The sequence below is a fragment of the Anser brachyrhynchus genome, assembly GCF_964034855.1.
Source record: "Anser brachyrhynchus genome assembly, chromosome: 15".
Lineage (NCBI taxonomy): Eukaryota > Metazoa > Chordata > Aves > Anseriformes > Anatidae > Anser > Anser brachyrhynchus.
Window position 1 is genome coordinate 1,977,068 of NC_137733.1, and position 26,913 is coordinate 2,003,980.

Sequence of the window (26,913 nt, forward strand, 5' to 3'; positions counted from 1 at the left end):
TTGCCATACTGATCTCATCTCTGGCATCTCACTCGCTGCTTTTTTATCTGTAATTATGTACTGACATAATTATCCTTCATTACATAGAGTGCATGCTGTGCACACACGGACAGGAAAATGAACTGTGCAGTGCAGCTGGGGTGTGCTTTATTCTGACCAGAGGTAAAATTTAGCCACCATCATCAGTGTGCAACATTGCAACACAGACCAGTTGCACTGAGTGCAACATAGAACAGTTAGGGGACGGGGTTTTCTTTTTTGGGATAGAGCTGTCCTGATGTTGTGGTTTGCAGTTCATCCATAAAGCTGCAATGCATTTTTGTGTCTTCTCACTTCTGTTCTACCATTTTCTCCAATATTCAAGCATCTTTTGAAATAGGTGTGATAAAATTGCTATCACTAAGTCTTTCTGCTTGGTTCAAGGTGCTTTCCCTTGTCATCCACCTGTATTTTCTTCTCCTTTGTGAGGATATCAATAGACAAAATATAAAATCTTAGGCAATCAAAGTATTGTAAATTACTTCTTAAGTCATCAGATGGAAGTCAGTCAGTTCTTTACTCTGTGAGGAAGAGGTGAACGAGGATAAGGATTCCTGGCCTGAAGATCACCACACGCTGCTTCATCCATGAGTGAGGAGAGGAGAGGAGAGGAGAGGAGAGGAGAGGAGAGGAGAGGAGAGGAGAGGAGAGGAGAGGAGAGGAGAGGAGAGGAGAGGAGAGGAGAGGAGAGGAGAGGAGAGGAGAGGAGAGGAGAGGAGAGGAGAGGAGAGGAGAGGAGAGGAGAGGAGAGGAGAGGAGAGGAGAGGAGAGGAGAGGAGAGGAGAGGAGAGGAGAGGAGAGGAGAGGAGAGGAGAGGAGAGGAGAGGAGAGGAGAGGAGAGGAGAGGAGAGGAGAGGAGAGGAGAGGAGAGGAGAGGAGAGGAGAGGAGAGGAGAGGAGAGGAGAGGAGAGGAGAGGAGAGGAGAGGAGAGGAGAGGAGAGGAGAGGAGAGGAGAGGAGAGGAGAGGACTGCAAGTGACACTGATATCGCATAAGACGTTTAGCCGCACATCTGCCATTAACGGCACCGGTGACAGCAGTGCTGCTCAGAGGGCTCACCACCATAGCCAGCACTATTGCACCTTTACGGTGTGGCAGTTGGTGGTGGCAGCACGCCAGGATCCCTGGTTTACGCTTAATGCCCAGCACACAGCACTATTATCTATTATCACCAGTGCTTCTAACTGTACCTTTCCTGATAGACCACGTGCAACTAGTTTTATTTTATGCAAATGAGGAGTGGGGCCTTACCTTTGATCTGAGGAGTCACCACGTATCGGTCTGACAGAGAAGTCAGGTAAGGATGGTGGTTTATGAGTGCCCTGGGTGTGCTTGGCTCCTGAGATCACAAGCTGTGCCTCCCGCTCACAAACAATTCCGGTGTCTGATGCCAGTGGCCTTCCGTCGGCATATAGGCCCTTCAGATAACCGAGCCATTTGATGGCAGGAGTTTATCTGTCTGAATCTGTTACAGGTCAGTGCTATAAATACTAACCTTTTTAGTATCTTGGTTCCTCCTCAACGTTTTTGCCTTTCATCTTCCCTATTGGAGTCAACCTGGAAAAGATAGGGATGGTTTCTGGTAGAGTATAAATCTCCTTTGTAACAGCCAAGGATGTGAACCTATATGCTTGGTACTGCCCAGGAAAGGAACTTCTCTGTTGTCAAGAGTTGGCTTTCCCAGTTAAATCAGCCTTCCATCCTGCCGCCAAGGGAGTGAGTGTCACATTCCTTTGTATTTTTTTGGATGAACTATTAGACCATACTGGTCTGAAAACTTACTGAAAAAAGGAGGCAGGGCTGTGTTTTCTTTTCTTGTATTGTTCTAAGCAAGTTGATATGTACCACAAATAAAAATGCTATTTGTTTTATGCATAACAGCAAGAGAGGTTGGGAGGCTGAAGCTTTCCAGAAAATCCCACAGGAATTTGAGTCCAGTGCTGTGTTCTGGCCCAAATGCAGTATTGCTGGTAGGAAATACAGATCTCCATTGTCTCCTAGCTGTTGATGTTTGACTGAAGTCTAATCTGAGCCCTCCGCTTCTATTCCCAGTGATCACCTCTGGAGCATGTCTCAGCTTCCAGGGGGCACACAGTCAGGAGGAACTCACCTGCAGAAGGTTTCATTCTTCAAAATGCACACACTAGATCAGAACTGTTCACTCGTTCATATTCACTTTGAATAACACCTCACTCCCATGACCACTTGTACTTTCCATGGGTGAGGATGGCAGACAGCAGCGCACCACCTGGTTTGTAACCTGTGTGACCTCTGGAACCTGAGGAGTGCAGTCACTTCACCATTGCACAGCACGCGTGCACCAGGAATGAGATGCCTTATGACTGATTTGTATTGTGATAGTGCTGTATTTTATGTGCTATATCAGTTTTTGGCAGCATCAGAAAAGTTCTACTCAAACTTTTTTTGTGGGAGGCAGAATAGGAGGTGAATGGAAAGACTACTTTCCCCAGTTTTGGTCAAAGGAATGAAAAATACCTACCATAAAAGAAGTGGAACAGCCAGTTCACAGAAATGTAATGCAGTTTGCCTGTGGCACTGCCTTGCACTGAATTCAGAAACCCTAAAAACTCACAACTTTTTTATTTCAGAATTGAGACAAGTTGTGTAATATTTATGTCCTTCTTTAACAGATCACAAGAGTGAGTCATAATGCTTATCTCACATTGTTGTCCCTGGCAGCATGATTTGAGGCTTTGTGCACCGTCATATTATTCAGAATAGGATGGGAGATTCAGAGCAGGGGCTGGCACTGGAAGACCAGACCCATGTGTGGCTGCTGGGTAGACATGATGCACACTTACAGAAGAAATCCTGCTGCATCAGAGCCTGAAATTCGGGCTTATGCTCTTTATTAAAATAAGGAATATTATTTAAAAAATCAGGAGTTTTGGCAAAGTTTCTTAAAAAGAAAGTTCTGGGCAGAAAATAGACAGCTTCAACCTGATGAGTAAATGTTTCTTTAAAGCCTTTCACCTCACGTGTAACAAGACTGGTAGCAAATTTTATCTGAAAGACTATTTTCATTTGATACTTTATGCTATTCCACCATATCAATGTATTACTAGAAATTATAACCCGCAGAAAGAACTCAAATAAAACCTGGAAACCGTGCATTGCTCTGGCCTTGAGTACTCCTCAGACACAGCTCCACATTCATCTCTGTCAACTCAGCTTAAATTGAACTTTTGTTCCTATTCCTGCCTGCTCTTGAGGTAATATCCAGTGACATTACTGTAACTTTATTTGGGGATGCTTAATGTCAGTCAGAGATCAGGATGCTTACACTTCCAAAACATGAGAAAAAATACTAATCTATATTTTTAAGAGAGAGGATGTAGACTACGCTGTTTTATTCATAATGAAGGAATTAAAATTACTTATCTGATATTTCTGAATTTGGGAGGACTGAAGAAATATTTCAGATTGGTCTTTGTGTTACTTTGCTCAATGACAATTATTTTATTACTTTTCACACTAACAGAAATTTTTATATCATTTTGTACACTAATACTGATACTTCTGCTTCATCACTGGCAACCTCTTATCTTTCATAAAGCTGCACTCTAAATATCCATTTCTCCACTAAAAGCCTTCCAACACCGATCAATGTTATCACTGTAAAACAACTGTCCTAATATTTAAGCATTGTATTATAATTGCCTGTAATAGTTGCAGAACTGTAGAAGTGTAAAGTTCTTGGGACACAGACTACTATACACGTTTAGAGAGCAACATGGCTAAAACAAAGCAAGAGAAGGTGAAAGTTGAGCTCCTTGAGTAGACCATTCCATCACCTCCTGTGAGCACTTTAACCCTTATTTACTGCTGAGGTTTGCATCTTATCTTTTCACTAGAGCCTGATTGAACCTTACAGTCTCTTCATAAAGAACGGCAGTACATTTTTATCTTCCCCCTGAAAGATGTCTTACGCTTTGGGATTTGGGATTAGAGGCAGAAGGTGAACAAGCTGTTGTCTAAGGGCCTCACATTTTGACGCTATGCCAGAACTAATGGAGGTTTAAACCAAAATGAAAAGCAAACAACCTTAAGCAAACCAAGGTGATGACGGTAGGGAGAAATGAATGTTTAGGGAACTGCTAAACGTCTCTGAGCCACTGTCAATCTACAGGCTTTGCTTTCCTTTGACTTATGACACTAGGGTTTGTTGCTCTTGGTGTCAGGATGACAGAGACTCTCCCAGGCATCTGATAACTAGGGAGAATCCTCCTCTTACACCTATGACCTTGCATGCGCTGCCTACCTTGCATATATGGTCTTGCAAGCTGTGATACAGAACTTCCTGAATAACTGCAATGTGCCTCAAGATAGAAATAACAGCCAAATGTTGCACACAAACTTTGGCTCTATCTACACACATTGCTTAGAAGTTTGTCACAGTTAGCGTGTTAGGGGTTTGTCACAGCAATACTCTGGGCTTCACACCAGGCTCTAATTCTGGATCAATTACAAGTTCCTTTTGCCTGGGCAGCGCATCTCAAAGTTTGCCTTTATATCCATCACTTTACTTGTGATCAACTCTGCCTTTGGAGTGCGGTGCAGTTAATAATGGAGACTACCTGGGGAAACCCACACCAATTGCCTCACATGGGGGACCCTATCTTGGGATACTGCAACTGCACATCAGGACAAGGTTGTATCTTCAAAGCCAAGTTGAAATCTTCAAAATCTGGCATAAGAATCCTTTGGCATAAGCTCACCCTCGCTGCTCTGTCTGGCCTCTGCAAGCCAATCCGAATAAGTAGCCTAGACTTACTCCTGATAGTAAATATTCACCAACAACCCCTCACTTCAATATGCATCTTTAAAAATAAGCACAAATTTAATGCTGGTAGCAGAATATATGCTGTTTTTTTGTTGTTGTTTTGTTTTTCCCGAGTTCTCAGGCTTGGCATGCACCTGCCTTTCACATTTGCTCTGGCATACCAAAGTTTCTATGTGTTTTTCTCACACAGAGGGTTATATGCTAAGAAATATGCCTTCAGAATCCTTAATTATCCAAATTCTAACCTTAGAGCTGAGTGGTTGTTTCATGAGCAATCATTTATGTTTGTCCGTGAGCAGAAGCACTCATGCATGGAAGCTGGCTGTTTAAAAGGTTCTCACCTTCACTCTGGCAAGGGTTCAAGTAACTATGTTTACAGTTAATAAAAAAATTTCGTTTTATCTTTTATTTGCTTCTTGATTCTGCCTTTTCAGCCCATTAAAAAATAAGAACAGAATCACCTCAGAGAATAACTTCCACGCTGTTTTGTTGTCCCCTATTTCTTTAAGTTGTGGTCACCAAAAGCAGTCCTGTCCTTGTCTGAACTTTGATTCAGCCTCAGGTCTAGAGAGTCCATTTACTGAGGAGCCAGGAAGAGTACATAGACAAAAAGGCACATTCACAAAAGAGGAATTATATTAGTCTCCATAAAATTCACACTGATACTTTATTTTCAGTGAATATTTGGATATACTCCTTATAAGAATGACCCAGAGCTTTTCCCAGCTGTGAGGCAGTTAAATATTGTATGATTAAAGATGCCAAGATGTCTTAGGATGTAGAGGGCTTGAGTCCTTCTGCTGTAATGGCTCCATCTTCTGGGATGCAATCAGTTGAGCTTTCTAGGTAGGTTATCATTTTGATGCTCCTAAATTCTCACTACTACCTAAGCCTGGTAATAATGTCCTGCGAGAAGGCTTCTGAACTGTGGAGCTTGTTCTGTGTGAACTTATCAGTACAGCTGCCTCTACTACCAAGCCCAGACTTGCCAGCAAATCACTCTTCTTTAGGGAGTCCTACACGCTGGAAAGCAGATTTAGTTTCATTATCGTCTCCTATGAAAACAGGGTAACTCTTAGTCCCGGGAAGAAGTAGGTCGTATTAGAGAGGCTAACAAGATTATGACCAGTTCAGTAGGACACTCAGGAGGCCACAGATTTCTCCCATGCTGCACCTGACAAATGCCCTGCAGCATATTTGAAAGTGCTGAACGTCCCTGACAAAAACAAGACTTAAATTCTTGTTCCTCAGGTACACACCTGCTGCCACCTTGAAGAATGAAAAGAACGTACAATCTCATAATGGGGTCCAGGGAGTCAGCAGAAAGACTATACAAAATACTTCACATTTTATTCTTTCCTCATCTCTTCATTCCTTACTTCTTAAAATTCCCGGCGTCCTCAGTGGGAGTCGTATGTGTCGGATGCAGGGCTGGGTGCAGACCACAGTCCCTACCTTAAATCTTCATCATCTGTTGTAGCAGCAGCAATTACATCCTCTCCACTGCCTCTAGAGGGTAGAGCAATCATGAGTCTCTACCAGGGCAGGCAGACTGAACACTGACTGCTATTTCAGTCTCCCAAAAGCTTTAAAATTTCCTTAGCAACCCTGCACAAAAACTGCCCGTCAGTGCAGCCAGCCGGCAGACCTGAGACTGGTGATACAGCAGTTTAGCAGCGCTTTGCCAGATTCATCCCACTCCAAACATATTCATAGCAGTCTCATGGAAGTCCCAGGACTGCTTTGGCAGCAATTGTGCAGGATAAATAAAGCTCCCATTGTTGCAGATGATTCTGCTTTCAATTGCATGGGAATCCAGGACAGCAGAGACTTCTGACTGATAAAGGTTAGCACATTTGTACTACTTTTTGAGTGACACTGGGCTAGAACCAACGCACGAAGCGGCACCTTTTGGAACTTAATTTTGGGCAGCTTTCAGCATTTTTTAAGCAGCTAAGTCTCTTTGATTTTTGTCACTGCGCTGCCATTTGAACAAGTATGAGTTAATATATTCTCAGACATAGATATGTCTGGATCTCCAAGTAAATAAGGAGGGAGTCTTTTCCCCAAAAATCTTTGTGAGGTGGAGTTATATCATGGAAATATATATATCATGTTGAGTAGAAGAAACAGTGCTCTTTTTATTCTATGCTTTGATAGAAACTCTTTATAGTTGAAGATGAAGAGTGTATGTTCATTTAAAGTAGTCCTGATCATGACCTCTGCAAGTATTCCTGAAAATTCTTTGAATTTCACCAGCTATAAATATTCCTTCCATGGCATAAATTAAAAAGACCCAATACATCTCCTTGTATACTACCTTAACATTACAATAAATTTATTTGTCCCTCCAGCAATTTACTGAACTGAACTTACTGCTCCTGAATATACAGCATGTACAGAATAGAGATACAACCTCTTCAAAGAAAAAAAATAGTCTATTGATTATTTACCTCCTAAAGCTTTCCAGAAAGTGCATGCAGCTTTCCTGAACCAGAGATTTCCCAATAGTAGATACCTGAATAATTAGTGGTGTTACTGAATATTTACTTCCAGCAATTTGGTCTGCCTATGTGGTGTATGGGTTTTTTTGAGCCTAATCAGATCTCCAAAGGCAGTTTATATAAACCAGCCTCAGGATGGTAATATGATAGCAGCTGAGCTTGTTTATAACACAGACTTCTACATGGTGCAAAGTCTGAGTTTGATGGTTTATAGCAGGCAATGAAAAGGCATGCCTCTGCCTTGCCCTTTGATTGTTTTGCTGAGCCCGAACCATTGAACATTGCAAAAAAAGTTCACAGCCAATTTTTCTAGAAGTTTAATTCACTGTGTTGCAGCCTGTAGAATAGGGAAAAAAAAAAAGTATATAATAAAGTTTTTCAGAAGTTTAACCTCCCTCACGTGAGCCAGAGTTTGAGTGTAAAAGCACATAGGTGCCTCTCTATGCCAGCACAGTAACAAAATTCACTGTGGCATCCTGAACTGATGGTCCCCAACTCTTTACATCTGAACCCAGCCATGCAACAGCTAATTGACTGCGTGCTTGCAGCCAGCGAGCTCAGCCAACCTGCTTTCAAAGAGGAGGCAAAAAGTGGCATTGGGACTGCGAGAGCAAGTTGTTTGTTTTTCCCCCTCCTCTGGATGCCAGACGTCTCAATCTGCCAGCAATTTGGGAAGGGAGCGATCCCCAGGGGAGGAGCAGGGAATGCATGGAGGAGGCTGCTTCCTTTGCTCTCTGCAGCATGGCAACCCGTTGAGAAATAAGGGAAGACAGGCAAGAATAGTGTTAAAATATAGTCAATTAGGGCTAAGGAAGATGGTAAAGGAAGAGATGGCTGCACTCTACTCAAGCAAAATTTAGAAAAAAATCTAATCTTTGGGGCCTCACTGTCAAATTTGACTGAACCTGGCAACAGAGGCACATGTGTGCCTTATTTCCACAGGGAACTGGGTTAAATACCCTGGAGTTTTGGCTGGGGAATGATATACAGACAGGGCTTTTTGGGGCAGTTTGAGAAGCAGGCTCCAGGGCTGGGCAGAGGTGTGAGGAGCACATGTGGCTGTGTTGGACATTCAGAGCCCCTCAAATGGGTAAATCAGGGCTGGCTGTGAGTTAGTGCATACCACAAATGTATACGTGTGCACATACACATTGCAGAATGAGGTTTTGGGGGGAAACTTGTCCCCGAGCCCCAAGGAGCACCGCAGATTCACTGGTTTTAGGACTGATCTTGCCTCTCCTGTGACCAGTGAGTGAATTTTCCTCAGGGGAGAAAGGCAGGAGGCGGCAGGAAGGGTGGGCTTCCTTCCTCACCCGGCTGGCACCGTGTGGGGCTCAGCCTGGCCCTACACACAGGAGTGCCATAGGCCAGTGCAGAGGGTACCTCCTCACCGCTGAGAGCAGGTGGGCACATATTAACTTTGACACAGGCAGTCACAAGTAACGCGGCCTGTCCAGCTCAGGAACCATCTCACCTCCTATTGCCAGACGGCAACGCGCTGCCCAGCCGCAGTGCCTGTGGGATCAGGGAGGCAGGGCCAGGGCTGTTCTCCAGCACCTCATAGCAGGCACCATGGGCAGCAGGAGGCAGAGGGCCCTTCTGGGCATACCAGCTTCACCCCAGCCACTGAACTGCACTCAAACCTCCAAAATAATACCACCAACGGCTGCGCTTCCATCGGCCCAAGCGCAACTTGCCCTTATAAAGCTCTTAGTGATCAGATCATTTGTGATATGCAAAATATAATGAAAAGACAAGTGACCAGGAGTTGGCCTGCAACGACCACCTCTGTGTTTCATGACAGTGCTCGGTGTTCACTGGCAGTGCAGGCCGGGTTTATGGCCACCACTGAGGCTATGTGGAAAGTCACCTGACTCTGCTGGATTACTACAAATGCGTTTATGGCACATTGTTTTCCACTTCATTGTGCTTCTCCAGGAATGTAGTGTCACTTGAGATTTGCAAGATTCATACACTATGCTGCATAAACAACCTCCAGTGGACTGGACTGACGTGTCTGTATTGCCTTCATTGAACTGCTCAGTTCTACAACAGTTGAGGATTTAGCTTGCAAGGCCTATAGCACGTTAAAGATGATATTTTGGTAATTTTGTTATCTGATTACCTTACAGCTCCCCCGAAGAGGGACCTGCATTCACCCATTTGCTGCCCGGTGCTCTCCCCGCAGGACGAGCTGGTGCTGGCAGTTGAGCTGAGGTGTGCTCACATTTGGGGGCTTGCTCCAGACAGCACTCTCTGTGAAAGACCAGAATGTTAACAGGTTAGTCCCAAGCAATTTTTTGGTTCCCTTTATCATTTTTCAGTGTCTTCCTTTAACCTTAGTTCTGTGTTGATATTTTTGGTGATGGTAACGACTGTCTTTCCTTCTTTCTCTTAAACCTGTTGAAGTAACAGTGTACCTATACTGAAATACTGTCCTGTTTGGTATACAACAATGTAAAGTTTGAGGAACTGATTTTAAAAGAAAAACAAGAAAAAGAAATTTATAATTGTTATTTTGGTGCTTACGTTTTTTATCAGAGAGGGAAACAAATTGCAGAACTCATTTTTTTACCTCACTGCCCTATTCCCTCTGTTCTTGAAGCAGCTGGCATTTCTTCCAGCTCACCAGCAATGTTCTAAGAGAGTGATAACCCTGGCAGCAAATTATTTGGGGATTGGTAGTCTGAAATCGTGAATTTTGAATTCCAGATGCATGGCAGAACCATTTTGCTTTTCCTCCCCTGGAACAAACTGAAATTACCTACAGGTTGCTTTTATACTTTTGTGCTTCTTTCACCTATTTAGCCTATTTTTCTGCTTCCCCATTAAACCATTAAGGTAAGATTCACATTTCCCTACAGGAATGCCATAGATGTTTCACAAACGTAATTTCTTGGGAACCGTTCCTGCAATAGTTAAACATTTGTGTTTCTAGCATAAGGGTTAAGGAACTGTCCCAAACAGAAGAGGCAACACCAGGCTGCTGACTGCAAAACATCACACAAATGCGCCTTCCGTTTGTAATATCCCCATTCCGTGTCTTTTGCATAGTAAAAGCATTTAGCAACAAATACAGGCCACAAGGAGTTTATTCATGTCATTGTTTAATATAAGAAATGCCATACATGAGCATCTAGTAAACTACAGATTTTCTTAAATGTCACCAAATGTGGTTTTTGAAAGAGAATCGTTGCATCTGCTAATGCAAAACAAGATGACAGACCAAGATGGAAAGACATGGTCTATGCTCTTCCTGCTCTACTAGCAGGTCTTCCTCTGTCTCCCTCTGTTTCACTGAGATGAGCTTATTTCATATAATTTCTATGGTAATTTTTCTGTACACAAACTCTCGATTAGTACAATAAGTATGTAATTGGTTGTTGTGTTAGTTAATCATGTGGCCAAATAATCTCTCCATAAATAACGCAGGAAGAATCATACATCATCAATCTAGGAAAACAAATGAAAATAAAATTTTCTACAGAAAGATTTTTAAAAAGACTTAATTCTCAAGAAAGGCGAATGAGCTCTGTATGCCTTGCTGCTGCTGAGTCTGGCCATCTCTTTCTTGCCTTTGGTGCAGGCTGGTGTTTCCACAATGATCCTTGATTCTGCTCTAGAAATGTTTGTTTGGCATTATGAAACATGAGATTCATTATTTCATTGATCAATCAGTTTTACATTCTGTCTTTGGGAAATGGAAAGAGGTGGATTCAAAAACAACAGGGAAAGAATGAGGAAGCTCCTCCAGGCAGGGACTGGCACAGAGCTGATGGAGCCAGAAGAACAGGAAGAACAACAAAATAAGGACCAACAGGCCTTTCTCATTCATGCAGGTTATTGCTATTTGTCTTCTCAAATTCTCAAATCTTCAGAAATGACTCCTTAACCAGCTCTTGCTTCCTCCAGTTTCCTCATAAATGTTTTCTGGTTGGAATTTTCAAAGTGCTCTTGAAGAATTAAGATTTGAAAAGGTCTGGCTTTCCTTATGATTATAACATGGTGGTATAATCTTTTTGCAAAAACAGTTATTTTTTTTCCTGAAATAAAGGGGAAGAAAAAGTAATGAACCCAAAAGAAAGAACTGAGGGTGAATGTGGGAGCTTAAGCATTGCACAAGGAGCATGTGTTTGCACATGTCTCTGTGAAATAGCACTTTCCTTGCAGTGCTTCAGACCACAGCAACTACCAGGTGGCAGAAAACCATGTGCTAGGCATGCACCATCACACTGCAAAGTGACGTCCACATGAAATAAGTGTGTCTCTCTTCAGAGCTGCACCCTGTCACAGGATCTGGATACACATGTGGGCTTCCCTGCTCTCAGGAACCCCCATCTGTGCTATTTTACCCTTCCCCTCCAGGACTTCTGCCTACGCATGGAAATTCCCTTCCCCTCAGGCAGTGGGTATGCCCGGGCTTCCACTCATACCTCCTCCACCACCACACTCAACTGTAGCTCCCTCCACTCAGGCTCTGACTCCCACAATCTGCAGCTGTTTCTGCATTGTTCTTGCAATCCTTTAAAAACCAGCTAGGGTCTTTCCACCTGCAGCTCCTCCTCCTCTGCTGTCTTTCTGCTGTGTGTATCACATAACTCCTTTACTTTTATGTCTCGTCTGTTGGGGTTGAAGACAATTTAGGATGTCCCATTAATTTCTAAATAGCCAATCCTCAACTTTTAGCTTAACAAGGTTCAAAAATAGCCTATCTGTATATCCGAGTGCTACACAACCCCCCAAAACTCAGCACTGGAGTGTAAAATTATGCTATTCCAGATTATGCTGGCCTCTAGTACCTCTCATGTAGTACAGCCCCTCTCCATCACTACCACTACCTGATGCTTAACAATGCTCCAACACACTTGGTGCAGCAGATTAAAACCAGTGGTTTCATGGCCTCCAGCCTGTGGCCTTACTCCTTTCCAAGGCGCAGACATCTGATTATCCAGGGAACCTGGTCCTGGATTGCCACTGTGGTCAGCCCAGTACCCTAAAGGAAAATAACTCAAGCCTGGGCTGGCCTTAATACAGAACTGCAGTAGTTCGAGGGCTAATTCACAGGTGGGTGAGCTGTCCTTGCTTTTAGGGCAGTGACGTCCAGCAAAAGGATGGGAATGGTGACTAACAGTAGTGACCTCTTCAAGTGCAGTGACCCTTTCAGTGTAATGTTTCTGGGACTGTGTGACCTTGCTATGAATTTCTGTTCAGAAACATAGGAAATGAAGATGCTGGACTGGAAAAAGTTTCCGACTTCCTTGAAACTAGTGCCTAGCTATTGTATCGAGAACTGATCGGTAACAGGTTGAAAGCATCCTCAAAATGTAACCTATTTAAACATCGTTACCTTCATGTTTAAATAACACTCCCTTTATTATAAACTGTATTCAGCTTTCAAATTATAGCATACAGAGAGGAAGACATCAATCACATTAGGTTTGCAAGTCTGCAAACGTGTGTGTGTAAATTTATGCATGGGAATATTCCCACTGAAAAGGTGTGCATGAGCCTTAGGCCTAGCAACTCATTCTCTTGGAACTGCAGCTGTGCTGGCTACAGCCGTTGTTGCCTTCCTCCGGTTCCAAGTGTCTGGGTCACCAGTACTTCAGTCTGTCCAATCTGCTAGTGCAGGATTGATTCCTAATATTTTAAACTGCTTAAAGGACAGACTTCTACCCTTTTACTTAAAAGATATGTCCACGATTTAATAAGTAGCTCTTGTAACACATTTTTCACATACTCTCCCTAAAGGTTTTGAAAAATGTGCTCACTTCTCTTACATTTACTCAAATTCTCAGAACAGTGTTGTTGTTGTTGTTTTCTTTTATTTCTGTAAATAATCAAGATTTCATATAATAATCCATCTCTGCATTGACTTATGCATGGTTAGTTATTGACTTGTTCTCTGGTTTTGGTTAAGCTTTAATGCTGCAAATACCTAATGGCATCTTACACTATATTAGCAACATGTCAAAAACAACTGATTGTGTAATCAAGCAAATGCCTAAAAAAAGTTACTAACCTGTAATTTTCACCTTTGCAAAGAATATTCAGATTCTCATCTCATTGAAGATCCTCAGTCCTACTTCTTGACTTCTCAGAATGAGATAAATGCAACTCTTTGAAATCCTGAGAGGTTTGGGCCCATATAGTGGTGGCTTGGTACTAGTGCCAAGCACAAACTGGTGGTCTCCACATCTGGATCGGCTGCTCTGTGCAGCTCCAAATATGAGCAGGCATTAATGTTTTACCAGTGAGATAAACCAGTCAAGTAGGGCAAAAAATAAAAGAGGATGGGAAGGGGAAGAAAGTCTAACAGAGCAATACAGAAGTTACAAAATCAATATCTTATCAGAGACTCTCCAACAATAGGACAGAGGTGAACAGTCTCTTCAGAGCAGTAAATTCCGGTGAGTGGCTGGCCCTCTCCAGAGATCTGTCTGGATTCTTACCCCTGGAGTGTCAGGAGGTGAGAGAAAAGAAGGCACAACAATAAGAAAAGCCATGTAAAGGTGGAATTCATAGGGGAAAGGAATGTATATAAAGGCAGTCATATTTAAAAGAAAAGGTGAGGCAACTCGGAGCAACCTCCAGCACAGCGTTTCCAACTCTGAACGATGCATGCAAGACTAAAGCAAAACTCAGTCAAGTAATGTTATCCTGCAACAGATGAAGTTTCTGCTGTGTTGAACAGCTTGATTCCTATAATCTTGGAAACAACTTCCACAGCACAGGATGACTAAAATAGGATCTCTTGCTGTAGACTAAATCTAAATCATAGCGGTTTTGTGAATGCGTGGAGCATGCACCACGTAGCTAACTTGCAGTTGTCTTGGATGAAAATATCCCCAAGAAACACAGTGGGGGCTGCTTTGCTTCAGATCAAATGCATTTTGACATGATTTCAAACTTCAGGCCAGACAGGTTATAAAAACAAAATGTACTGGAGCAGCTTAGCAGTTAGACAAGGTATTGGTAGCAAAGCTGCTTGTTGTGTTGATACCAAGTGAGACAGTAAGGTAGATGGGCCTTCCAAGTGCTTTAGTTCACTCAAGCCCTTTACAACTGGTTTTTACAATAACAACAACAACAACAACAATAATAATAATAATGTTTTACTAGAACATGCAGGGCAGAAATGGCAAAGTAGCTCAAGTCTCGTCTTTGCAGTGATTCTCAGATGAGTCCTCTGCAGCACTCTACCATGTAAAATCTAAAAGATAACTGCTTGATGTGTGAATCTCACTTGATGCCACCAAGAAAGTATATAAGAAACCACAAAGTGAGTGGTTCCAAGGAAGTCAGTGATGGAAGACTCCATAAAGATCCTAGAAGAGAGCTTTTAGTAGGAGGTTTCAAAAATACACTTTGATATATGAACGTATAAAAAGTCTCAAGAGTCTACCCTGGAGTAATTCAGTTTAGGTAAAACTTGGCATTTTTACTATGAGAAGCCTGACTACTTGGATATACTGCTTCCCACGTGGATTGGGGAAGGTTAGTGCTTCAAGCTTTAGGTTCTGATGGAGTGAATTGCCAAAGAATCATCAAATAAAAGTGGCAGTCCTGTACTTGCAGCTGTAGGTCTTTCCAGATTTGAAAACCAGCTAAGAGCATTCAAAATCTTCCACTTGTTCTGATCTGAGGCCAGAGTTAGAAGACTTGCCTTTTTTAGAAAGCTTCTGACAAGGTGAGTTAAATATTCCAGCCTCCAGGGACTTGGTCTGTGTTGGAAAATGGCTTTTGCACCTTCAGCTTCTGCTGTGAAGGACCTTTGGGTCTGATCTCCTTGAAGCTATCCAGAAGCATGAAATCCTGTTAATAAAAAAGAATTCATTTTCTCTGCCATGAAAGGAACACTCGGATGAGTCAGTGAGCTAATATTTGGCAGAATCTTCCAATTTGATGGTGATAGTTTATTGGGCCTATGGATGGAAATATGAAAAAGCTAACCCATTGAGCACCAAATTAATGCTTTTGTAGAAGATACTGCTTAAAAAGATATTAAAGGAAAGCTTCTTAAATTTATCAAGGCACCTTGAGCATTGAGGCAAAAAGTAAAATGAGTACCAATAACTGCAGTTTGCCGAAACACTGAAGTAGCCTCCAGAGAAGCCAGGCAAATTGTGTCAAAACAGGTTCCTACAGGCATCACACCACTTAAGGCAACAGCCTTCAACGTTGGCAGAGTACTGGTGATTCTGCAAGGGCCTCCTTTGCCAGGTACAATCAGGAAGAAATAATGGGGGGTATATAATATATATAATATAAATAAACATATGTTTGGTGGAAAAGGTAAATGATGAACATAGGAATCCTGCTTTTTGCTTAATGCAGCAACTGCAGACATCAAGGATCAAACAAAAAAGTTATTGAAAATTATCTTATACTAAGGATCTCAAACCAAGAATTCTGGCCATAGGCTATCTTTATAAATTATCAACTTAAGGGTTTCTAAGCATAGCATATCAAAAAAAATAAACTTGTAACTCTCTTTTCTCCCCAAACCCTACCACTAACACACCATGCACCAGATTTATTTCAAATGCAATATATCCAAAACAGCCCAAAAGAACATTTTCCCCAAACTTTCTCAAAGAAATTAAATGCTTTAATCTTGCTAAAAAAAAAAAAACCAACAACAATAACCTTAGCCAAAATTTACTTTGAGTGAAAGGATCCTTCACTTCCACTACACTGGAGGTGGGATGGGTTGCCTAGAAAGCAAGGCATTCCGAAAGAGTGCCAGCCTGCTTTAAGCTGCAATGTTAGCACCAGCTGCTTTAAGCTGTGATGTTAGCACCAACTAATGCTTAATGCTCATATTCGAATAACAAAACAGCTTGCTTTAAATATAATTAATATTCATTGCTAAATATTGAGAACAAATAAAGGTGCCACATTTGGCTTTGACTTCACCACCGTGGAAATGTTAATCCAGGCTCTCATCTTGCCTCCCACGGCCTATTGTCAGTTCTCCTTCCATGTTCTTTAAAAGCCCAGCTTCCCAAACTCCCCTAAATGTAAACTATTGCTGATAATAGGACGAAGTACACTTATGTGATTCCACCTGCAAACAAATCTCCCAGTTTCAGTTCCATTTCAGGACTGCAGTTAAATTCATCCTTCCTATTTTTAAGTCTTCAAGTGGAATTGCCCCAGGGAGCCTTCCAGATGTTTATCTCTGTGCTCCCAGCCCTGCTCTTCCTATTAGTCTAATTGGTGTCTTCCTCCTTGCTGCAACATAGCACAATTCTGGCATTGCTGGTGTTAGGAACTCCTCCTCCACAGACCCCACATATAGCGGCAGTTTTCCAGCAATGAATTCTCTGTCTCTACTCAAATATCTGGAGTGATCATTGCTGTTTAAATAGCCCTCTGAAAATTGTCTTAAAGGGGAGAAAAAAATCCCACATCTCATTTATTTGTTATGGATTTATGAAGAAAGAGCAAAGACACCTTTTTTATTCTGTCCTGGGTTTTTGGCTTGCTTGCACTTTGACCTCTCTAGCTTTGCTAGCTGCCACAGAGCATAGGAAAACCAGAACGATGGCAATGACAATAGGGTCTGACATCTGAACAATCAGAGGCCAAGGGTCTTTAATCAAACTTTTTCTTCCTCCTGCTGAACCCAAATTCCTAATAATACTTCAGAGACAGCCTTATCTGGGAAAAATTCAACAGTCACATCTTTATCAAAAACCAGAGAGCTTTCACTTGAGCAGTTTCTTGTAGGGACAATGAAACTTCATAATTCTGATATTCCTTTCACATACACACAAAAACTAAGTGGAGAAAAACACTTTTGTCTATTTTACTGGGACTTTCTGACCTGAAATCAAATCTCAAGACACCGAAGAACACCACATTGCTTCTTGGATCTGTCTGCACAGAGCTCCCTGCAGGATCAGGGCTCACATTTGAGTGATAGAAACAGACATGTCTTCTAGGACCTGGTTTTGTTCATTGCAAAGCAAAAGGTGTATCTTCCTGAGTTTATCTTTAAAAAGTTTTTTTCTGTTATTCAATTCACTTGTTCTAATTTATTCCTTCTCTAGGATCTTTTCTCTGCCACTCAAAACAAATGATTAATTCAACCAATGCTAGAACATTCATTTGAAGTAAAAATGACAATGCAGATCTCAATTGCCTTTTTTATTTAATCACTGAGAGATTTTGTGAGGTTTGCTTGTTAAACAGGTTAAAAAATTAATCTTCAATACTGGAATCTGATCTATCCACTGACTTCATTCGGTTTACCCAGGCTGATCAAATTGCAGGATCAGTTCCTACCTTCGTACTGAACTCTGCCAGACATGCTACATAGAAAGGAATCATAGCTACTCCTTACTATATGAGAGATAATTCTAATATGATAACCATTCAATGTAGTCCTAGCATCACCTATGCTTATGCTGCTCCAGACCTGTTTTCACAGTTTTTAACCCATCAGTATAAAGTGAAGACCAGGGTGAAGAAGAATCAGTATCAGAATAGAGGTAATTGTTAATGTGGCCTCCTGAAAGAAAGAAAGAATTTGTGGGTGTGGGTTTTTCTTCTAAGGAGGAAGACAGAGTAAGGAGGTAAGGAAATGGCACTGGAGATATGGCACTGTAGGTCCCAGCCTATGCCTGGGCTGACAGCTGCTTCTGGGTGTACAAAAGCTAAACTCAGTATCCAAGTGGGGATGTGATTTGCAGCCAGGCAAAGGGAGGTGATTGCAGGAAGGAGAAGTAGTTTAAATCTTTAAGCACTCTGATTTCTCATATTATATTTTATGTTTATTTTCATGTGAACATAGTAAGTTACCTTTGCTTAGGAGCACTAACTCCTGGCAGACCTAGTGAACGTCAGGAAACATCTTATTTAGCAGAGACAGTACCTGCCCGTGTCTGTGACCTTTTCCACTAAATTGACCAAACAAATTGACATTTACGGATACAAAACTAACTCTTATGTTAGCAAGACCGAAGTTAAATCTGTGTTGTGTTCTTCTGGATCAGCCGCCTGGTGCTTTGCAGAGGAGGTGTCACAGAGGAGGTCTGTGACAAAGCCAGGAACTCAAGTGTCCTCTCATAAGTCTCAACCTGATACCTTAACCAGAATGTTTATCTTCTTGTTGTCCTCAAGAGCCCCCGGGGAAGATGGCACAGAAACAAATTCTTTGTTATCCTCCACAGATGAATGGACAAGCGGCCAAATACCACTGCAGGTGCTATTTGCCTTTTGATGCCAAAAGTGAAGAGACTTAAAATTTGGGAAAATTGCTCAAAGGTGATCAGTTGCTACGCCATGGCAGAAGAATTCACCTGATTTTCATCCCGCTACTCTGTGCCACCTTTCCATGGATGTGTCCAGTCCCACAACAGCAATGTGAACAGGGGTTATGAAGCTGCAAGTGCATGGCCTGTTGGGGCACATGCTGGAAGGACCTGCCCCTGTAACTACATATGTGATACATGGATGGCCACAGCAAAGAAACCATCATTATTTTTTTTTCTAAAAGCAAAGAAAGTAACAAAGAAACAAGCAAAACCCAGACCATGTAACTCATTTCTGCTTTAATATATTCACAGCTCACATTCTGGCTCTGACAGTGAGTTAGCTGGTGTATGACCTGTGGTGTACAACAAGTCACTTAATCTTTTCCTGCCCGTTTGTAAATATGGTGATCTTAAGCACCTCATCTCCCTTACAGAGAAGGAGTTGTACGGATTATTCAAACACGGCATTACAAGCATTTTGAGAACCTTTGTGGGTCAAGGCGCTTCAGCATAACAATGCAAGCTGCACGGAAGCATCGGTTTTCTTACTGGCAGTCCCTATCTTCCACTAATAATGAATTCACTTTAAAAAGGGCTGTTGCAAGTATACCTAATTTCATAGATACTTTTCAGCTTCACCTTCTGCCTTCTACTCAGAGTAAGACACAATTTTTATGGCTAGACTTATTTGATTAATTATAGTTGCACAGAAAAAGATGAACCAGTAGAGTACCTTCTGTTCCTTATTTCACTATGGATGTATATCACTGGTAACACTTAACTTCACAGTTTACTGTGTCCAACAAAATTTGATGCGAAAAAGGGATCATCTGACTTTTCAAAGATGGTAAACAGAGACTGGGTCACCACCTAGCAGCTCAGATGTAAACACACCTCTTTATAATAACAGGCTAGTTTTTAATGTGAAAATTAAACCTCGTGGTTTTTGCTTTTTTGTTTTGTTTTGTTTTTTTGTATGTATGTCTTGACCCTGTGAAAGTCATACGAAGGACGTGGCTTTGGGAATCGCTCAAAGTATACCTTAAATCATGTAAAACTTTAAACTGTGGGATGCATTCAGATGTAATGGATTTCCCACCTTTTATTATTAAGGAATAATGATTTCTATATCTCCTTAAAATATAATTGTTATTCAGTTAAAGAGGAATCATCAAACCAAAGATCTCTGAATTGAAAAAATCTCTAAAATAGACTTTGTCATTATGTATTTTTACCCTATTTTCCTGTGAAAGCAGAACTTATGGCACAGTCTGCCTGTCTGTCAGATACTAAAAATAAATAAATAATGAACGGGTAGAAGACTGAAATATTAAGTACCTGCAAACTGTGTAGAAATCGCTGGCTAATTAAAGAATCACAGAATAATTTCAGTTGGAAGGCATTTCCAGAGGTTGTTGGATCCAGCACAGAGAAATACTGGGGTTATTGGGAGCTATTTGTCACTTTGTGGAAAGAAAAAAATACAAAAGTCCAGAGTTATTGCAGGATTTTGAGGGTTAGAAAATGTGGAAAATACGTTCATAGGACATGAGATGCTCTCCATCCCACTAGCTGTGCACTAAGTTGTTGCAGTTAAATACATGCACTGCAGCCAAAGAAATTACTCAGTTTTTGCATCCAATTCTGTACCTTTAATGACTTTTTCTGCCTATTGCCTTCCTGTCTCATGTGCTCCAGCAGCCTCATGATTATTTTCTTCCCCACACTCAGCTTGAAGGTGTTCACAAGAGCAGCTGATCGCCTGCTTCAGCTGGAAGGTCTCTTCTCAAAATTGTCTGCACTAATGTAGAGAGCTCGGGACGTTTGACTCTGACTCCCTGCATAAGGTGCCCGGGGATCCACCTTTCACTCTCTAGATGCAGTGCAGTATCAGCAATGTGGCAAAGCACCAAAAGAACCATGAACACGGGAATGGAGAGCTTCTGGCAACAGTGAGAATATTTTCACTTACTTTTATCACTGTAGCACTAAGTGTCTCTGATCGTGGAAGAAGCAAAACCGTGAGACCAGAAGCAGCTGCCTGAGTGGGGAAGGCAGCCTCCGGCACACTTTAACTCATAACTTTAAGAGGTATAGGATGGTATAACTGTGCATATGGTCCCACGAATGCAAACGCAACATCCTGAGGAAGCACGTTGCTGGCACAGGGGCACGTTTGCATTAATATATATTCATCCAGAAACATGGTAGAATAAGCTGCACAAGTGGTAACCCCAGTTTTGCTGGTTTAGTGCATCTATATTAAGGGTGTGCGCTGGTGTAGTTGCCCTTCTGTCATTACACAGCTATAAATTTCCTTAATTATAGACATGGCCACCTGCACGCATTATGGGGCACCATAAGTGGTGCTGGAAGCGTAGAGCCTGGCCACGAGAGGACGTCTGCGCTGAAGCCAGGGCAGCAAACAGAGCCAAGTGGGAGGCGAGATGTCCTAACTCAGCTAAGGATCTGGGAGGAAATCAGCAGACTGGCACAAGTGCTCCTGGTCCAGGATATTGTGCCATGGGGCAGCATCCTCCTTTCCTTCCGCCCGGTTTGCTGTGGTGTTCCCCTCTACAGTTTACCCTGTGGTGGCCATCTGAAGCCATGGGTGGCCACTGTGGGCACCTGAAGCCTGCTAAAGACAACGTGGTCTTTCGGAGGAGGGGGCAGCAGCAGGGCGGGACAAAGCCTCCCCGACTCCATCACAGCCAGGATCTCACCTGGAGGGCAGACAGGCAGCAGAGACACGGGGCTGCCTGGTTCGGCGCTCGGCCTGGCACTCAGGCAGCCAAACACTGGCTTGCGAGTATTTTAAAAATAAACAGACCGAGTTGGATTTATTTTTAATTTCAGTGAGGCTCAGGAGCAGGTCAGCTTCACGAAGTGAAGCCCATTTCTTCAATGGCATTTTAAAGATGATAGCGCCTCTTTAACTTCATCTCTCATTACGATGACTAATGTGGAGGGAATGCCGGGAGGCTGCAGCCTGTCTGACAGCCCTGTTGACCCAGCCAGTACAAAACAGGGAATCTCCTTTGCCTACTAATATACAGCTTGGGCCTGGAGGACAAAATCCTTTGCTCAGGTGCAGCTTTACCGAATTCCCCAGTGCTTTGTGTGGGCATAAGGGCCAAGAGGGACTGGATTAGCTTACAGGATAGAGGCCTAAATTTAGATAAGATTCAATAAGTGGGTGTAGGAAATGAAAGGAAGGAGTGAAAAAGGAAGGACAAGAATAAAACTGATAGCAATGGATACATAGACTGTATTCATCACGTCCCCACTCATGATCTTAATTGTTTCTTTTTCTTTTTTTTTTTTTTTAGTACCAGTAACCCTTGTCAGGTGTTTGCCCACCCTTCCACATACGGAATTTACCATCAGAACTGCAGGAGACTGGAATCATCTGCAGAGGGATGTGGCTGTTAAAGATGGGGCGTGCAGTGCAAAAATGGATTTCTTATGAAAATAGAAGGTATTTATGGAACAGCTGGATAAATAAGTGATTGGATATCACTGCTGAGGTGGAGGCTAAGCCAAATGCTGGCAGCGATGCTATGGACAAGCGGTTACATAAAAGGTGACCATCCTTTCCTTTAAAGGATGGAGCTTTTGTGTCTTGTACTGGGGAGAGGTGAACAGCAGTTTCAGAAGGGAGTGGCAACAGGCCAGAAGTACTTTGCAGAAGTATGCTTCATGTAGTTGGGATAAAATGTTAGCATATGTTGAGATCTGGACTTCACCTTAGGCTTGGCAACTGATAAAATTTGTATTTCCTGTCCAAGACCAATCAAATCGCAGTGTTACAACCACTGGCTGGCTGTGTAAAATGCTTACCATTTATTTCAAAAATGCATTTGAGATCATTATACACACAAAATTTATTCCCTCTTAAATATGAGTACCCAAATCAATTTTCAATAGATTTTTTTTACTTATAGCTATATTCACACAATGTAAATGATATATTTTCAACTGTTTTTTTTTTCTTCAAAACATTACAAGATACTTAAGTCTGCATTGTATCTGGACCCCGAAAAGTTCACTTAAATTAGAAATATACGGAAATGGCACTGCTTGATTGTGGCATTCTTCATAAGCTGACTATGCATTGTCCAGTTGATGACAAAAATTCCTGCCCCTCTTCCACACTGCCCTCTCCACAGCAAAGGATTTGTGCAGATGCCTTTTGCCGATTTCTGCTCCCCTAGAACAGCAGGAGAAGCCAATGACTTTGGAAAACTTAGCTGACTGAAAAATAACTGAAACTGAGAAATTTTCATATGTAAAAAAAAATGTTTTTAATGCTTATGATAAATTAGCTTGACTGTCTTTAGGGACTTGTTCCTAAACAGTGAAATTGTTTTCCTCAGTTGATCCTTGCTTACAACCTCACCGTCTGTGGCTGAAGAATCAGGTAATAATCTGTAGCTATCTCCTCGTTGTGACATACTCGTTCATCCTGTATTGGGAATCACTTGTGGAGGAAGGACAGAGGGATGAGTTTAAACCTGCATATGATTTAGGAGGTTGGAATGGAAGTCATTAGGAAAGAGCAATTGTTCAGGGAGGTAACGATAGGGAAAGGCTGCAGTGTGCAATTCAAAGTTTAGGACAGAAATGAATTTCAGAAATGAAAGATCTGTGCATAAATCTCTGTCCTAAACCGGATCCCATCTCCATCTTTATTGGAAACCCGGGTTTTGTAGATTTCCATGTTTTTGCCCAGGTCAATATCAAGTAAATGCTTGTAAATGATTTTTCTTTAAACAGCTTTTGAGAATTGAGAGGAAGAACAGGGAACATCAGAATGTCCTATTTGGAAGGCAAACTATCAAACTGTTTTTAAAAGCTGATCTTCCCACTAATACCTTCAGCCTCCATTATTTTTCCACTTTCTAACTCTGGATTTTTGCTACTTAAGGCAAGGCTTCAGATGTGGGACATTATTTTCCTGTCCTGCCCACCCTGCAGACTCCTGTGTTGCTGAAAAGGGACCAGCTGGAGCCCAGACAGACTGGGTTTGTCCCCCAGATCGGGTGTGATTTGCTCATTTTATAAACTGGAAAAATAAATAAACTTGTAGATTACTTATCCACTTGCAGTCAGAGCAGCACTGTCTGCTAGGGTACATTTTCAGTCCCTTCAGGAGGCCCAGTCTTGCACGTCCTGGGCATTTCCCTTCAGACTATCCTCCTGCCCCGTTTTCCCACTACCGCGAATTAAATACTGCACTGTTTAACACCACGCATTACTAAGGCCCTCTCTGCAGTCTCCCACCTACTCTTTCATACCTAAATGAATTTGCTTCCTTCGTCGCTCTAGCTCTGGACTGGCCAGGCATTATCTATTCATCTGCACCCTTCCCTGCTCTTTCCAGTGTACAAAAACATAGTCCACGGGAGGGGCTATCCCCCACACAGGGCCCATGAAAAGCAATGGCACCCAGGCAGGGAACAGCCTTGTTTACAGGATCTCTCCCGTGCCTGTTCCCCCATGCCGCCCCCAAACACCCTTCCCCCGCCTGCCCGCTCTCCCCACGCATCGCAGCCCGGAGCCGTGCGGGCCGGGGGGCCTCGGCCACAGCTTCCCGCGCGTGCGGCTGTGCCCCGAGCTCCGAACCCCGGCGCCCGGCGGTTCCCCCGAGCCCCGGCGGCCTTGAGATGCCCGCGGAGAGGCCGCGGCCCGGCGGCAGGCCCGGCCCTGCCCTGCCCGGCCCGGCTCGGGCGCGGGGCTGCGCGCAGGTGGCGGCGGCGGCGGGGCCCGGGCCCCTGTGGCTCCGCCTCCCCGGCCTCCTGCGGCGGCGGCGGCGGCGGCAGCGGCTGCTGTTCCCGGCGCGGCCGCGGCGCTGCCTCCCCCTCCCCGGCTCGCTGGGCTGCCTGCCCCTCATGCGGATGTGACATTTCACGGCGTTTACCGCAGCCGCCATTTTGAGGCACAGAGCGCTGGCGGCGGCCGAGCGGCACCAGCGCGCCGGGCCACGGGCGACGGGGGCGGCCCGCGGGCCGGGAGCAGCGAGCCGGGCGGCGGCCAGCGGCGGTGCCGGGGCGCTGGGGGGGCCGGGAGGGCAGAGGAGGGGCCCCGCGGCGCCTCCCCGACTTCGCAGCGCCGGGGACACCTCGCCAGGGGAGGGGGAAGCGCCGGGCGCAGCCGCCGGGCCCTGACTCCTGATCTCCTGGCCCCCCCCCCCTCCCCCCTCCCCTCGTCCCGGTCCCCTCCCCTCCGGCCCCCGGGGAAGCCGCCACCCCCGGCCGGTCCCTCCTCCCCACCCCTTTCCCCCGACCGGGTGCCGCCGCCGAGATTGGGCGAATAGCGAGCAAATACGTGCGCGTCTCGCTGCCTCCTCCGGCTGCCCGCTCCCTGCCCGCCGGAGCCCAGCCGCAGCCCCCCGAGGCGGGTGCCCAGTCCCGGCCGCTGCCCAGGCCCCGCCGCTCCTCCGCCCCTTCCCCTCCCGACGCAGGCCCGCAGCCCCCAGCGGGAAAGGCCCAGGCCGCCGCCGCCGAGCCCCAGCCCCAAGCCCAGCCCGACATGAACCACCATCAGCAGCAGCAGCAGCAGCACCAGAAGCCCGGGGAGCAGCAGCTGAGCGAGCCCGAGGACATGGAGATGGAAGGTAAGGCCGGGGCCGGGCCGGCCCCTGGGCCCTCTACTCCGCGCCGAGTTTCCCCCCCGCTCTCCCCCAGCCTCGCCGCGGGCTCCCGGGGCTCCCCCGCAGCCCCCGGCGCAGCGCAGCCCGGCCCCCCCTCGGGGAGCTCCCTTCCTCGGCCGGAGCCCCCCCGAGCCCCGGTGCACAGGCACCCGGCCCCCCGGTGCACAGGCACCCAGCCCTTTCCCTCCTGCTCTGCAAACATGGGCGGCCGGGGCCGGCCGTGCTGCGGGGCCGGGGGAGCTCGGGCGGGCGAGTCGGCGGCGGGAGGCGCTGAGCGAGGAAAGTTGAGGCTGGGAGCAGCGTGCGAGGGGCTGGGGGGCGGAGGGGGAGCGGGGGATGGGGGGGGGGGGCGGCCCGGGAGGGGCTCTCTGCAAGAATGCGAACCGTGCTGGGGGGGGGGGGAGCGGCCGTACGGCAGGGGGCTCGGCTCCCCGGGCCGCCTGTGCGGGGCTCGAGGCTCGGCGGGGCGCGCAGCAGCGCTCGGGGGGCACCGGGAGCCTCCCGCGTGGGTCGGGGGCTCCCGGGGGCTGGGGGGGGGCAGCGGGTCCCCAAATCCCTGCAGCTCGGCAAAGCGGGGGGGTCGCGCTCCCGCGGAAGGCGACGCCGCTGCCCGGCGGGGGGCTGGGGAGGGCAGCCCGGGCCCTGTTTTCCAGCGGGGCGTGGGGGGCCGGGGGGGGTCCGCGTTGGCCGGGGATGAACGGGGGGGGGGGGGCCGGGGCCTCCCCGCCGCCCCCCTCGGGGCGGGCTTGAGCAGCGCCGGGCCGGGGCCGGGGCCGGGGCCGGGGCCGGTGCGGGGCCGCTCATTGTATGCGCGCAGCCACGCTGCTCGCCATTTTTAATTAACCCTCATCCCGGGGTTATTTACAGCAAACGCGCCCGGCCGGGCCTAGCGCGGGGTCGGCGGGGGCTGAGCGCTGCCCATGTGTAGCGCCCGCGAGCCGCCGGCCCTCATCCTGCACCGTCATGCAGTTGCGCCGCGCTCATAAAGGAGGCACTGCGTGTGCGGGCTGCTGCCCCGCGCCGCTCCCCGCCGCTCCCGAGCGGTCCCTTCGGCGTTTCTCGCCTGCTGTCCTTGGGTTTTGTTGTTTTGGTTTTGTTTTTGTTTTTTTTTTTCCCTCCCTCCTTCCAAACTACGAACTCAGCCCCGTGCAGTTATCTTGGGCAAACGGCACGTCGGGGGTTCGCTTCATCAGGAGGGGCAGGCACGGCGCTGAGCGTGCCCGTGGGGTTTGGCTTGGAGGTCAAAATATTGCCTAAATCTTGTTTAGGGTGGCTGGCCATGAATGCACACATTTTGTTATAAATATTTGGATTAGCAGTAAGGTAAATCGACACAGGGTATTTCACTTGTGAACCACGGAAATTGACATAGCAGATGTTTCTACTAAATAACAGGCCTGGAAATTACAAGTAGCAAAGGTGTTTTGGTGGAAGTTTGTCACAGTAACTGTGTGGTTACCTTTCAAGATTAAAAGGTCATTACAGGAAGCCTTGCTTTTTTGAATGTAAATCCTATTTCCTAAAATTATAGCTAAAACCTATTTGCTATTGGAGTGATTTTTTTTTTTGGAAAAATCTCCAAATTGGCAATTATATACTCAGTGACCAATACAAAAGACTTTTAAAATGCTTCATATTTGTTTTTGTGCAC

The 26,913-nt window shown here is 45.2% G+C and overlaps 1 protein-coding gene and 1 long non-coding RNA gene across 2 annotated transcripts in view; one reads left to right on the forward strand and one right to left on the reverse strand.

The window, feature by feature from the left end:
- Positions 1-1,312: 1,312 nt before the first annotated feature.
- Positions 1,313-20,043, reverse strand: LOC308178456. Its single transcript, XR_013939775.1, has 3 exons — positions 19,949-20,043; positions 9,472-9,602; positions 1,313-1,595 (listed from the first exon to the last, which is right to left on the reverse strand). It is a non-coding gene; the product is annotated as an uncharacterized lncRNA (long non-coding RNA).
- Positions 20,044-24,516: 4,473 nt separating this feature from the next.
- The window catches only part of USP7 (ubiquitin specific peptidase 7), a 71,982-nt gene continuing 69,585 nt past the window's right edge, over positions 24,517-26,913 (forward strand). Inside the window, exon 1 of the mRNA XM_080557014.1 lies at positions 24,517-25,226. Within this exon, the coding sequence (XP_080413140.1) occupies positions 25,142-25,226 (85 nt within the window). The 5' untranslated portion in view covers positions 24,517-25,141. The remainder of the gene's footprint in view (positions 25,227-26,913) is intronic.